Below are 15,243 nucleotides of genomic sequence, written 5' to 3' on the forward strand. Positions count from 1 at the left end.
GCCCTTTCCTGCTTTTCTCTCGATTTCATTCTAGCAAATCTAGGAGAGACGTGGATGGAAGTTTTCAGGCGGGGACGTCTAGCCATTGTCTTTTTCCGAGGGAGGGTGCTCCTCAACAAAGGCTCTCCCAGCAGAGATCCCTTATCTGGCCCTTCACAAGTTAATGACATTAAGGAAGAACCGATGCTGACTTTGTGAGGGTGCAGGCCCACAACACTAATGAAGATCACCTGTGGTCCCAAGAGCTATTTCAACCCAGCTTACCTTTTCCAAACTCGGAAGTAGACGCCTTTCCTCATAACTGGCATTTGCTAAAGAGGATGAAGTATTTAGACCAGGTACCAGCTACTTTTCCCAGCAGAATTCAGTCTGCCAAACTTTTAAAAATTCTACCCTAGACAGCACTCAGTTGCATTCAGGAATACGTTCATAGAAATAGCTGCAATATTAAGGTTCACAGTGCCAAGGAACTCATGTTTGAGAGAAGAGGTAAAAACCCATCTTTTTATTTATTCCTCAGAGCCAAGGTAGGATAATAAAACCCACTGAGGAAAATCCAGAATTAAGGTGCCATGAGAGCTCAAGTCAGTAGCGGTCAAGGCCAGAGCAAAATGACTACTCTGGCAGTTTGTATGGCTGCCAAACCATGGAGGAGACAAGAGCTGAGGTCATTTCTAAAAAGCTTCTGTGATGGTACACAGCAAGCACAGAACTTTCCTTAGCCTGCACCAAAGGTTGTATACAGTTTAGATAATTACAGATCTTGAAGTCCAGACGGAAGTGCCCTAGTTAAGCTGTAGCCAGAAAAATAACTATGCCAGGAATCTGGACCTCTTCCAATATCGTAACAAGGAAACTTGGGACTCCTCTCTGACCTCCACAGGTTCAAGGCTATTTAAGAGTGTTAATTGACCCCCCACCAAACCAGGGTTAATTCCCACCAGGCAGGCCGAAATATTTGTCTTGAAAAATACAAAAATATTAATAAGCTTATTACAAAACACTGGACATTTAAAAGAAACTATTTAATTGAGCCAAATGGCTTTTTCTCACAGAGCCCCACATGGAAGTCCTACTTTGGGATGTTTCAAAATGGTTGAGCACTCATTATGTGTCAAAGGTTGTTCTGAGCACTTCCGTGGATTATCTCATTTAATTTTTACAACGAACTGTGAGTTAACGCAAACTCAGGAATTAGGTGCCTGGATTTAACATTCTTTACTGCTAATTAATAGCTGTGTAACTTTGGGTAAGTTACTTAAACCTCTTGGTTTCCCCACCCACAAAATGAAAATAATAGTACTAGCAACAAATGGTTGTTAATATATAATGCACCTAGGCTATTCTGTGGCATGTAGCAAGTGCTCAATAAATGTATGAGTAACTATCATGTATCTGAGTGCTTCACCTCTTACTAGTGGCAAGCTAAGTTCGGGAGCTGACTTATTCCAGAAATGTCTGGCAGTATTCCTGAGAAGAGAATTGGAGAAAAGGCCAGCAGTGAGGGCATCTACAGGTCCTTGTGACTAATTGTGCTAGAACAGTATCTGAGTCTACAGGTAGATTTCTGGGTCCCTGAAATACACACAACAGAACACACAGACCATGCTTCAGGACTAGCTCGTGCAATCTGCCCCCAGCCCACCACATGAAGATGGGCACCATTTGCTCTCTCTGACAAGCTCTGTCGCATAGGCCTTCTATCCCCCACCCCATGGCCACCATCTAAGGCTGGGATACGAAGAAGGCGCAAACACCAAAAGGAAAAGCTAGTAGTTTATATAGATAGATATATAGATATATAGATATTGATATATATTGTGTTTACATAGTCCACAAGTTAAATGCAGGTATCCATAAGAAGAGCATTAACAATAAAAATACAATCTGTGTGTAGCCAAGTACAGAGACTTAAAATGGTAAAACAGCAAAAAGGATCTCACAAAAGTACAAATATACAGTACAAATTGATTTATTTAAAACAGTTACAAAAAAGCACAACAAAATAGAGATTATCCTTAGAATTATTAATGCTTTGTTAAAGATCAGGTAGGATTAGAGGGTAAGAAATGGTATCGGGTGGGGGGAGCACCTGACTAGTTCTAAGGCTTTAGATACAATGCAGTTGATTACATATTAATTTAGCCATTACATACTGGGGATAGTAGTTGGGGGATCAGTAATTTATCTACAGGGAACTCCTACACAAATCAGATCCATCCATCAGACCTCCCCAGTGCCGTCCTTCTCTACTACTCCTGAGGACCCTAAAGCCACCTGGATGACAACATTTCCATCCTTTCTCCACCCCATTCCCTATCCATATATTCTTCCCTCCCCTAAGGTGCTGTGCAAGCTGAGAGCAGTCTGCTCTCTGCAGCTGGAACATATACTGTTTTGGCTACAGGGATCCTGTGTGTGACTAGGAAGGTTGTAGGGGGACAGCCTTATTTTTAATACTTCAAGTTTGCCACGAGTCTCTTCCCCGACACAAGCTTCTCTTGAATGCGAGTGTCACGCAATGAGGGATGAACCCTGCCTTCAGCAACATCAGCAATGCACTAACCACTCACAGCTCACAACCATGTGCATACTCCCTGTCTGGGGAGTGGGTGTAAAACCACTGTGTCATCAGCTTGCTCACACTCGCGCGCTCTCTCTCTCTGAAGAACCTCAGTCCCCATGACAGTCATAAAGACAGAAATAAATGCTTGAAAGTTTGACAATAGGTAAAGGCACATGGGCTGCCGCCACACACACTGTAGACAGGAACCCAGTTTGAGGCCATCTTCACTGCTGAGCATTTGCAGCAGAATGGCTTGGGGGATCACACAGACTTTGAATTTGCAGTCTACCAGGGGAGGATCTAGGCTTAACAGGAGAACGAATAAAGAAACCTTAGTGTGAAAAGTGCATTTATTACTACTGTTCCTGCTGGGGAGGCTCAGCAGGGTAAACCGCACCACCTCTCCTCCTTCCGCCCCAGGCACTGTGCATAGTCTGCAGGTAAGGAGAGAGTGCAGTCAACTCTAGCATCTCAAGGGCCAGTGTCATCCTAGGCCCAGACCAGGATTCTGGCCCAAAGATGGATCCTAGAGTTGAAAGAGCAACTGACAGCTGCAAGGACCCAGATGCTTATTTTATTATTGCATAATGTGGGAGGCCTTCCCTCTCCCAGGGATGCTGGAGGGTGAAGGCTTCCCGGCAAAGGGCTAACAGGTTCCTGGTCAACATCCAACCTAACGCGATTCAGCTCTTCAACTGTAGTGTACACTTTTTCCCATCTGGAAAGTATTGTAGCTTCAGTGTGGTTTAGTAAACTTAGCCCTAGGAGGCCAAGAAGTCTCCCTAAAACTTGGCCTCTGCCCTATTTGCTTTGCTTTTAAGACTGTGACTTAATCTCCCATGGCCAATTCAACCAATCTGGTTATCTTTACTCCAATGGACCCAAGCCCTTGCCCAGTGAACCCACGTCCACCCTTTATCTCCAGTGTGATCACTCAACTCTTCAACATGCCTGCTTGTTGCAGGTTTAAATCATACCACCACCCTGTGCATCTTCTATGGCGCCCAGTGGTAAAAATAAAACTAAACCCCACCCGAGGGTCTATTTCAAACTTCAAACGCTCCCCCAACCCCAGAATCCATTTAACTGGAGCCAGATGAACCTCCCTGGGATGCTGACACAGGCCCTAATCTGGTTCCCCATCATTTAATTTTTAAAACAGGACACAAGATATCATAAAGGAAAGAAGTTAATACAAAGAAAACACCCACTTATAGGACCTGCTTGTCTCTCCCTCAAGAGAGTCAGATATTTGGAGCCAAAGGGCTCCCAACAAGCACTGAAGCCATATCCCTTTGGATTCACCAGCCCACCAGCAGCATTTCATACTATCCCTACTCAAGATGACTTTGTTATAAAGTAACCCTTGCACATGTAAGGATGGACAGGATGCCTGGATTTCACCTATATGGCCAAAGACACAGAAAGACAGAGAGCTATAAAGGGCAGCAAGCAGGACAGTGAGTAGACAGCAGCAGTGGCAAAGCAGCACAGACCAAAGCCCTTGGTGTTATGACCAACTGGGACCAAGAGTGTAGAAGGGTCAGTCCAGGGGTCCCTCCCCCTTGGGTACAAGTGCTCAGCTCTGACCTCCCAGTCTCCCCTTCCCCCATGCCACTCCCCCTCCTCTGTGTACACTAATCTTGATAGGAATGATGATCCAAGACTTGGATGTATTACCATCCTTCACCTGGTTCCCCTACTCCCCAACTGGTATAGGCATTGGTTTTTTTTTTTTTGTTTTTTTTGTTTTTTTTTCTTGCGGTACGCGGGCCTCTCACTGTTGTGGCCTCTCCCGTTGCGGAGCACAGGCTCCAGATGCGTGGGCTCAGCGGCCATGGCTCACGTGCCCAGCCGCTCCGCGGCATGTGGGATCTTCCCACATGGGGCACGAACCCGTGTCCCCTGCATCGGCAGGTGGACTCTCACCCACTGCGCCACCAGGGAAGCCCCAGCATCTCTTGTTTAATGCCAGAGTTAGCCATCTTCCTTTCTACCCCTAAGATCTGGGACTGTCCTACTCATGACATTGGCCTTCTTTAACTGCCCGTTCCCCCAAAAGCTGACAGCTTCCCACCAAAATGCTGTCTCAAAACTGCTCTTAGGTCTCTTAAAAGACTTACGAAATCTTTAAAAGGAAGAATGGACACACCACAGGTTACTCTCATTCCTCATGCCTGGAAGAAAAGGCTGAAACAGAGGGAAAAGGTAAGGGGAATGCCTCAGCTCTGACCAAGATTTAGAGCACAGAGCTTTTTCCCTGGGAGACTATACTTTACAAAAGACACCTCTGCAGCCCAACAAAATCATGTATTAATAGATCACACATGCAGGGCACAGTGTCAGAGGAGGTGCCGGTGCTGCTTCACCGGCAAGAGACAGAAGAGGAACAGCAGCAGGAAGTTCAGGGCCCAACTTGCCAAGGTGCACAAGGTTTTCTCTTTCCAGGATTAAGGGGAAGTTACCAGGCTGGGCAGTGAGGGTTTCTTGTATTTAAACTACTTGGCCTGTATCTGGTTAGATATAGGTTTGTTCCCCTAAGGAGGAAGCTCGGTTGGTACCCTTGGTGGATATTTCTTTAGTGTCCACTGTGTGCCTGTCGCTATATTCAGTTGATGAGCCTTCCTAATGAGGAAGGATGTTTCTGAGAAACCCGTGCATGAGAAACTAGGAATGAGTTGCTCATGGGACAGCCGGAAACAAGGCCTTCTCCGAGGGCCGTCCTCTGAGAGGATTCCTCGAGACTCAGCCCCACAGGCCCCCAACTGTGGGAAACAAGCCAGAGAAAGCAGCATTCAGAGAGAAAGGGGACAGAGAAGGGAAAAGACATGATCCCAAATGTGTACAAGGTTGAGTGTTCACCAGACACGGTTGGTATTTGGTTCTGAGGTGAACTGGAGACTTACTTACTTGTGGTCAGGTCAGCAGCTTCCTCTGGACGGGCCTCCAAAAGCTGACTGACCAGGTAACTGCTCTCAAGGAATGAAACAGTGGAGTGTAGGGCTTGCAGCGAACAAGCCAGTCTCAGTCACTTTGTTCCCCCAGGAGAACAACCTTTAGCACCTGAACACTAAGAAGGACTCCATTCTCAGAACTCCCCCTCCCCCCAGGAGGTAGGTAAGATTATTCATCCCCATTTGGCAGCTGGGGAGGAAGTGAAGAAGCGAGAGGTCACAAGACTTGCCTAAAGTCTCTGACAGAGCAGAGATCAGACCTCAGAGGTTTGGGACTCCTGACAACAGGCTAGGCCTTGGCCAGTCCGTCTTGAAAGGAAATGCCAGGGTCATACCCCAGGAGAAGCCTCATAAAAGAGCTGAGTGGACAATACCCTGAGTTGTTCAAGAGTCTAAAGACCCCGAAAAAACAAACAAAAAACCCACCCACCCACCTGAAAGCTGATGGGAGAAGCCTAATTCTCAACACCCACTGGAATCCCACAGTCCAAGGTGATGCTCAAAGTCGTGAAGAAAAAGTGAGTTTAAGACACAGGGGGCAAATGCAACTAAGACTGAAAATACTCTTTGCAGAGGAATACGCCACCGTGAAATGGAGTCTAGGAGACTTTTCAGGTATTGAAACATTACCAAGACTATTCCAGGGACTTCCCTGGTGGTCCAGTGGTTAGGACTCTGCGCTCTCACTGCTGAGGGCCCAGGTTCAGTCCCTGGTCGGGGAACTAAGATCCCACATGCCACATGGTGTGGCCAAAATTAAAAAAAAAAAAAAGAGTATCCCAAAACCTTAGAGCTGGCTATGGGAGGTGACAGCCTGGAGAAGCCTGAATGCTGGGAGAAGGAGTGGAGTAAGATGGGAGGGACTCTGTAAAAACGCAAGGATGGGCACTGCCCAGCTAGCTGTACTGGTCCCACCCCGGGGCATAGTTCCATTCGTTTCTCCACCAACTGGTTCAGCTGCAGAAGAGGAGAGGACATGATTCTGAGTTTTTAAAAATAGAGAATAGAACTGAAAGGGAAACCAGAGAGACCCCTACACACCAAAAACTAGAGGTCTTGGTCAGAGTGGGCAAAACCAGTTTTGCAGAAGGGGAAAGGCAGTGCAGCTACAAATAGGCCCAGGTCAAGACACCATGCAGACAGGTTAGGTCAGCAGAAGGGTGGGGGCAGTGCAGGCACTTAGGCACAACATAGACAGACAGAGGACCGGGTGTAGGGGCCTAGGGAAAAGGGTCCACTGGTTCTTTCAAAAGTCACCATTACCAACTAGAGATTCAGTACAGTTTCAAAGTGGGTCTGGCATGCTGAGTAGGAGGAGCCTTGTTAGGTCAGCTACCTTTCCAGAAGCCCTGCCTAGAGCCCGGTCAGTCTGGCCATCAGGTCTTTCTCCCAAAGTCCCGTGACTGGGTCCCCGCCAAGGCAGTACTTCACTCTGAACCCTGGAGCGGCTTCTCTCTCCTAATGCTAGAAGCCTTGTGGGAGGAATGATGGGGAGAGATGGGAAAGGGCTGAAGCAGAGGATGAAGCAGAGTCCCCTGCACACCCAGCCTTAGACATCCGTAACAAAACTACCCTTTAAAGTGCACAGCTCTCAAAAGAAGAGTTCTGGGTGGGAACCCTCTTATTTCCAAGCATGGGGCCTCCTGCCCTCCCATCACAAAAAAGGAAGGAAAAAAAAAAAAACAAACAAACTTCAGATAGCTGAACTGCTACTATAAGCTGTGGATCATCATTTTTGGCTCTTTCTTTGCTCCCTCCCTCTGCACCTGCTCCCAAAGCCTGACTCTCTCCTTGCAGGAGCTAGGGATGAGGAGGAAAGAACAGGGAGGCCCTGATATTTGGAATGTTTCTTATCCTGCGTGCACCCCCTTCCTTCCTTGGCCCGGGCCCGCTGCTCCCCATCACAGCACCCTCTGGGGCTGTTCTGAAAAGATGCCACGGGGTAATGGGCAACAGACCCTGCCTTGGGAGGCTGCCTTCACGCCTTCTCTTCCCCACTAACCTCACTGCCAAGAGAGCCATCCCCTGCTCGGCATGTGCAAATCCTCTGCTTGCTCACGGTGAGGCCCAGCTCTGGGGTAGCATCCCAGTCCGGGTCTGGGAGAGGTTCATTTTCCTGCATTGGAACGCCCTTCAATGGACAGCTTTACCTCCTGTGGAATGAAAGAGGGACGGAGCAGCGCAGCCCGTGCCTCCTCCCCTTGCATGCCGTATCTTTGGAAGCTCGGGGCTGGCCAGCAGGCCTGAGCACCAGGCTCTGGCTGCAAGGGCTCTACCATTCGGGAGCCCTCGCCTAACGGCTGGCTTTTCCCATCACTGTCACATTGCTCTCGGGGTCCCAAGACTGTCCTCTCAGGCCTTTCTCGGGGAGGAGCCAGCTGGCCTGGGGGAGCACAGCTGGCCTGAGAAACTGAGTGACTGTTCAAGCTCTGTAAACTGATAGAGATGCAGACATCTCCCACCTGTAGCCGATGGCAGGGCAGAGAGAAGAGCTGTGCAGTCCGCCCAGGGCTGCAGGAGGACCAACCCTGGCCATATACAAAGAAGGGGTGCTCGGGGGGCACCTCGATGCTCACTTTGCTCTGCTGCTCACCCACCACGAAATGCAGCGTGACAAATCCAGGCCACTGGCTCTCCTGAATGTCCACGACTGTGCTAGAGTCAATCTTCAGCCCCCCGCTCACTTCGGCACTGCGCACAAAATCCTGGGTCTGGAGGTCCTCCACCCGCTTCAGCTCCCCTGTAGCCAGCTGGATGATGGCGCCTTTCATGAAATGGGAGGGCAAGTGGGAAGAGGTAAAGGGGGGTGGCGTTGACTCCTTGTCTGGGAAGGCGGCTCTGGCCTGCATGTCCAAACTTGACGCCACCAGGATCTCCGAGCCCATGGGTAGCAGGCCTGGGTCAGTTCCAGTGGGCACCAGGTTGCCATTGGCTACAACCATTGCTTTGGGTAAAGGTCTGTGTTTCAGGGGCTCCTGATGGGATTGAGGGTAGAACCCTCGGGCCTGATTTTTCTCGGCCATCTCTGCTGCGTTCCTGGCTGACCCTCGCCCCTCACCCTGATGGTCGGGGTTATGATGGGACAGGTTGAGGGGGCTGGGCTCACCCTTCCTCTGAGCTGCCGCCACACGATAGTCCTGAGAAGCTAAAGCACCAACCACCCGCTGGACCTCGAGGTCGGTGTCTGGGGTCCCTCGGTGTGCTGGCACCGCCACCTCTACCCGCGCAGTCTGAGAACCTGAAAACAACTGTCCATCCACCACACATTCTACCACTGGCACCAGTCCCTGGCCCTCACCCTTGCTGTTGGGGGAGTCGAGGGCTTCGCTTTCCCGTCTCACTAAATTTCGCTCTCGTTGTCTCTGTCCATTGGCAGCGGCTGCTTCCAGAGCAGACTGGCCCTCCTGAGGGGTAAGAACTGGGCTGGCACCTGCTGGAGGGGTTTCATGCATGGTGTACCCAGCAGGTAGCCTGGACATCTGATAATAAATGGGCATCCGGCCTGGAGCGAGGTCCAGTGGCTGAGTACTCGAGTGATGTGGCAACTGCCCAGGTGGGGAGGTGGCAGAGGGGGCTTTGTTGAATGAACGGGCCGGGGATGAAGCCTGGGGGGGAGGAGTGGCTCCTTCTGCCAGGAGTGAGGCATATGGCACAAAGTGTGGAAGGTGAGAGGTGGCAAGGTTGGCAGAAGGAGAAAGGAGGGGACTCGGTAGGAAATTAGGTGGCACAGCATAGGGAAGGCTATAAGGAGACCCGATAAACTGCAGAGAGGTGGACGGGAGCTGAGCATAGTGGATTGGGGGATAGTGGATTCCTGGATGTTGAATCAGTGAAGACGCTACATTAAATGTGGGGGGCAAGGGGCTCATGTTCACCACCGACGGGAGGCCAGTTGGGGAGAAGGTGGCAGGTGGCACAGCCACCTTATACAGCATGCCATACTGGTCCACCGTCAGACCGGCGATGGCCTCAGCTCCATCACCCCCCAGGCTGACTCTAGCTCCTGCCTGGCTCTGCCCGGCCACCACCACCCCTCGGGACCATTCAGAGGCATCACTGGAGGGTGTGTGGTTAGTTGAGCAGCTGGTAGTTCTCCCCATATCCTCGCTGGTCACGGGGAGGTCTCGTTTCTTTGGTGGAAGGCATTCCTGACTCCTCTCATGAACAGGTTTCATATTGCTTTGTGGTGTTCCTGGAGCCTGGAAGGGGTCGGCTTGCTCCTTGGGGCATCAGAAGGGGCTTCTTTGTGGCTCCCCTGCACCCCTCTCTGCTGCTGGCTGGGGCGCCCACATCTGCTAGGGAACAAATCAGAGGCAAAGAAAAGTAACCTAGGGGTAAACCAAGTCAAAGGAAAGAGCAGGAACTGTGTCCACGGAGGAAGATGTGACAAAGGGGACTGCTGGAAAAAAAGAGGAATGAGAAAGGAGCAGACGAAGATGCTACCCTTCTCGCTCATCCAGCCTAGGACACGAAAGAAACAATCACGGAAACCACAAAGAGCTACAAGGACAAGCATCCAACAATGCATAAATAACCTGTGGGCTCCACAACCCCAGGGAAACCAACAGCTTCATGATTAGCTGTTCCTCTGATGGGGACCTTGACTATTCTAAGCCTTTTCCCTTAAGGGGGATTTGAACACGTGGTCTTTGCTGCTGGCTCCTTTTCCTAAGTTTCTCCTTTTGCCAAACACTACTGTGCTATCTTCTTTCCTGAACGTATGACCTCATCCTTGCCTCCTTTCCCCGGCCTAATTTGGGTTATTATCTCACCTAGCCCCATCCCCTCACCCCGGGCCTGCCTAAACTCTCATCCTCCTTTGCCTCCTATCGCCACTACCCCAAGGACCCAGGGGTCAGTCAATAGGTCCTGAGATCTGCACATCTTGTTTTTTTTTTTAAAACGTTGTTCCCTAAACATGTTATGAAAGTATCTTCTTCACCCCATGAAATACTACATTCAAACTTGGGCCCTATGCGGAGGGTGATTGTACTGGTGTTTTCTACAGTTTATTTATTTCTCCTCTCCAAAGGGCAACAAAACTCTTCTGACCTCACATAGACTTTGTGTTCCCTAGTTTGGCAAGACTTCTTTTCTTCCCATTGACCACCTTCAATTTGCCTTCTTCATGCATTCCCTTTCTTTTTTCTTTTGCCAATGGCTCCTTTTCCATTGTAGGTCTGCTCTAGGCACCACTTCTTAAAATTCTGGTTCTATTCCTCCAAACATGCCTGTTTATTGCTATCTCAGGTCTATATGATTCATGAGAAAGTTCTCTCTCCCCTTTCTCTATCACCTTTCACACATGCTTTTGTCCATTTTCATAAAGTATCTTTTTGGTCTAACATTTCAACACATACGAAATTTGTCACCTATTTCTTCCTATCAGGCTTCAGTTCTTTGGATCTGAAATGAGATTTCTATGATATTACACTCTCTTCTGTTTTTCCACTGCTGAATTCCAGATGTTTTTCCACAACAAGGTATCCAAAGCGCCTGTATTACCTGAGCTCCCAGTGGTGCTTCTGAGCAGCTGTAATAAGAAGCAGTGTCCTCCCCACTGGCTTGGGAGCCTAGGAGACAGAAATAGGAATAGAGTAAGCAGGAACCTAGCCTCTGATCCTCCCCAGGATCATCAAGAAAGGTAATTCCAAAACCACAAAGACATTAAAGTCCAGGAACCCCTGTCTCCTACTCTTCTCCCAAGGTAACAGCACATTCAATTCTAATTTGTAGGATGACATCTCTGGAAAAAAATTTCCATGTGTCAAGCTTCATTGTTTTCCTTAACATCATATTCTTCGTTCTCTACCTGTACCTGTTCCCCAAAGGTTAAATTTACTTCCAATCCCAATTTCAGGTAAATGTACAAATAAAAGTGGAAAACTCAACATTGTCCCCATGTGAACAAAGGGAAGCAGGAAAAATCAGCCTCACATATTTCACTTTTATTCAGGGCTGATGAAAACACATATGTGGAGGTTATTTAAATGAGATAAGAGGCACTAGACGAAAAAGAACAATTATTTATGTTTCTGGGGCAGAAAAAGAGGTCAAGGGGGAATCACTCAAAGGGAAGCCTTATTAGCAGATTTCCAGGGTAAAAAAACAGGCTCCTGTGTGTGTGTGTGTTTGTGTGTGTGTGTAAAATTTTCTAAGTGACAACTTTGTACCACGTGCTGAATCGGGTGTAACAGAAACTGAAAACATTCCCTTCGTCCTCATGTAGCCTACCAGTGGGAAACAAAACTCATGCTAAACTGTCAATATCTGAATCTACACATGCCAGAAACGTTAAGCACTGAAGAACAGAGCCTTAATCTCTAAAAACAGAGAAAGTATTACTGGCCAGTACTCAGAGAAACTACTACCCACTGTGCTGTCCAAGTCCTAAAGAACACTGCACGCCTCAAACCAAACTGAAGACACTTCCCTCTTATTTTATTTTTATTTTTATTTTTTTGCGGTACGCGGGCCTCTCACTGTTGTGGCCTCTCCCGTTGCGGAGCACAGGCTCCGGACGCGCAGGCTCAGCGGCCATGGCTCACGGGCCCAGCCGCTCCGCGGCATGTGGGATCTTCCCGGACCGGGGCACGAACCCGTGTCCCCTGCATCGGCAGGTGGACTCTCAACCACTGCACCACCAGGGAAGCCCCGACACTTCCCTCTTAAGATCAGCAAGGTGCAGATGTACAAAAAGAAAAAAGTGACAAGATAGGAAAACAAGGTGGAAAGACAAATTCTTGGCTCCAAAAACACAAGTTTACACAGTGGGCACGAGTCTTGCATCCCTTCTTTGCCAGCAGTTCCACTGACTGAAAAGCAGTTAGATTTCTCTCATTCCCAACAGAAAATAGGGTCACAACTTCAATTTCAGAATGATACTTGCTTCTCACAACTAAAGCATTAAAGAAAACCTGCCTCTAGGTCACAGAGGGGTTAGCCAAACACAGGCTAATAAAAGGACTGAAAGAGGCAAAAGGTCTGCAGGAATAACAAAGAGCCAAGCCTGTGCACTAAGTTCCCACAACGCAAAACACATTTCGGAATCTGAAACTTCGGCCTCTGAAGAGGCTCAATGAGGATTTCTCCAGGGGAAGACGCAGCTTGTGACCCCAACCGAGCTAACGGGAAAGGAGGACCATTCCGGAGAGCTGCCAGCGCTGGCAGCACAGCCCGGAATCAAGAGGGTGAACCCAGCCTCAGACTCGAATTCGCTGAGGGCGAGAGGTGCGCCCGCCAGAAAGACAGGAGCTTAGAAGAGACAGGGGTTATGGCTTCCCTTGATCCCGCAATTCTTGCCCCAAAAGGGGTAGGGCCCGAAATTGGAAACTCTGCATTTAGAGAGTGGGGGGTCGACCTTTCAAGCAGAGGGGTAAGGGCGAGGCCCCGCAGGCGCTGCTTCCTTGTTTGGGGGCCCCTTCCCGCCCCGAGGACTCGGACACCCCGGCCCGCCAGGACACAGTCGCGGGGGAGCAGGAACCTGAGGCCTCTCTCTGGGCCGGGCCGGTGAGAAGCGATCGGGGGTCTAGGCGCGGCCTCTTTCGCTCCCTCGGTCCGCGGGGCAACGGGCTCTGGGGGGCCACTTCCTCCAGAGCTCTGAGTCCAGGCCTGCTTGGCCCCAGTGAGGCCGACTCGGCGTCCTCCACTACCGGCGACACTCACCGGCCCATCTCACGGCGCTCCCCGGGCTCCTCCCGCTGGTCCCGGAGCCGCCGCAACGGCGGCCGCCGCCATCCCCGGCCCCGGAGCCGCCCCACACCCAACGCCCCCCCAGACGGGCGCCCGAAGATGGCGTCAAGCGCGTACCGCCCCCGGCGCGGGGAGATTGCGTCACGGCCCCGGGCCGGAGAGCGACGCCCAGGAGTACCCGGGAGAGGACTGTGCAGGCTGTCCGACCCTCGCCCCCAGCGCCCCCCTCTGGTGGGAAAACGAACTCCTCTCCCTGGGGCCGGGTCACGTAAATAGGACTGGGCCCGGCCCCCTCGCCCTGACCCCACAAAGACCCTGATATCTGTCTACTCCAGTAAATTCTGGGGGTTCCCAAACGCAGCCCTGAGGCGTGGCCATCATTTCCTGGACTTCGGGACCTGACTTTGTGAAGACTTCTTTTGGGAACCTCGGAGAGCTCCGAGGCGACCCCGGCCCAGGAGGGTAATGAGATCCCTCTAGAGACCCAGGATGGAGATGGAGTTCTTTAAGAGTTGAGAAATGGCTCTGAGGGGGATGAGAATGGGCCGGAACCAGGATCTAGGGGAAAGTGAAGCTAGTGTCTTGAAAGTCTTTGAGGAATGAGAGGATGGGGATTAGTACAGTGGAAAGCAGCTTAGTTTAGAGGAAAGAGGGCTTGATGAACTATGAGGTCACCATTCATTGCCAATAAACTAGTTGACTTTATAGTAATATGAACATCTGATTAACTTAAATGAAAAAAGGGAATTCCCTGGTGGTCCAGTGGTTAGGACCCGGCGCTTTCACTGCTGGTGCCAGGTTCAATCCCTGATCAGGGAACTAAAATTCCACATCCCTGCAAGCCCCACAGCTAAGCCAAAATAGAAGAAGAAGAAAAAAAAAAACTAAGTGAAAAAAAAAAGAACAATTGAATTTATGCTTTGATTACAACTATGTAAAAAAGTAGTTCTGCATACAGACAAAAACTGAACTGAGAAAAAAGTAACTTTAACTATTGGAGAGATTGGATTCTGAGCAGATTTTTCCCTTTTCAGTCTCTGCAAACTTTGTTCAATAAATAATCATTGATTTTTGTTTGATTTTGAAAGTACTACTGGCTGGGCTCTAGCTATCCAGCCTTTGGAAAATTGTTTTACTACTTTATACTCGGGTTTCCACTTCTGTGAAATGAGGAACTTGAACTGAATGAAGGGGTGGGGGTGAAATGTAGATAGGAGAGCTCTCAAAACATTTTAAGTGAAAAAATAAGCAGATATATACAGTGTGAGATCACGTATTTGTTGTTAAAAGACATGTAATATTACAGTTGCATATATTTATGTATTTGTACAGAAAAGGAGTGGAAGGATATGTAACAGCTAGCTAACATTTGTTATCTCGGGAGAGGAAAGTGGAATTGGGTGGTGGCCAAGAGGAACAAAAGGGACTTATGTTACTGTTTGGATTTTTTTAATGAGAATATTACCTTAGAAATACTAAAATGAGTAAGTTAAAATACAAATAAAGTATATGATCTCTAAGATTCTTTCTAGAGAACCCTTAGACCTCAACTTTGATATTTTCTCACTTGGGTGGGAACAGAGAATTATCAAAATTATTGAACACTACACACACAGACACACACACCTTGCACCAGTGGGTAAAATATAGTGACACTACTGATTTGTAGCCATCTAAATCAACAGAGAACTTTGCTTTGTGAATATTAATATTATTCATAACAGTTGTCTTCTCAGTTTGGCCAAGAAGGAAGTCCTGTGGTCGCTCAGTGGCCCCATTTTAGTACTAACTGGCAGAATGGTTTCTAGTTCATTGCTTAGCTCACTAAACCGGCATTAAAACTGCCAAGATAGAGACCATCCAGGTGTATTCAAGGATAACCAATTTCTCCCAGATCAAGATACACCCTCAGAGAGCTGGTTTTCAGGCAAAGTTGAAAGAGCAGACGCTGGTAGATGGAAACAAAAAGTTTTTTGGCTACCAGACATTAACATAATCACTTGGTGCAAAGGTGTGTCTAATTTTTTTTAA

The 15,243-nt window shown here is 48.9% G+C and overlaps 1 protein-coding gene across 2 annotated transcripts; it reads right to left on the reverse strand.

Moving 5' to 3' along the window:
- Positions 1 to 1,825: 1,825 nt before the first annotated feature.
- Positions 1,826 to 13,286, reverse strand: ATXN1L (ataxin 1 like). 2 transcript variants are annotated; one of them, XM_060084023.1, is made up of 3 exons: positions 13,186 to 13,286; positions 11,026 to 11,093; positions 1,826 to 9,812 (listed from the first exon to the last, which is right to left on the reverse strand). In XM_060084023.1, the coding sequence occupies exon 3, from the start codon at positions 9,693 to 9,695 to the stop codon at positions 7,629 to 7,631; it is 2,067 nt and encodes a 688-aa protein (XP_059940006.1). In that variant the 5' UTR covers positions 9,696 to 9,812; positions 11,026 to 11,093; positions 13,186 to 13,286; the 3' UTR covers positions 1,826 to 7,628. The 2 variants fall into 2 exon arrangements, with proteins under 2 accessions (XP_059940006.1, XP_059940007.1); XM_060084024.1 differs by having other exon boundaries at positions 1,826 to 9,815.
- Positions 13,287 to 15,243: the final 1,957 nt, after the last annotated feature.

The sequence above is a fragment of the Mesoplodon densirostris genome, chromosome 19 (genome assembly GCF_025265405.1).
Source record: "Mesoplodon densirostris isolate mMesDen1 chromosome 19, mMesDen1 primary haplotype, whole genome shotgun sequence".
In the NCBI taxonomy this organism is placed as follows: domain Eukaryota; kingdom Metazoa; phylum Chordata; class Mammalia; order Artiodactyla; family Ziphiidae; genus Mesoplodon; species Mesoplodon densirostris.

What these genes read in the sequence shown, in the direction of transcription:
- ATXN1L (XM_060084023.1), bottom strand. Translation starts at nt 9,695, where the DNA reads ATGAAACCTGTTCATGAGAGGAGTCAGGAATGCCTTCCACCAAAGAAA.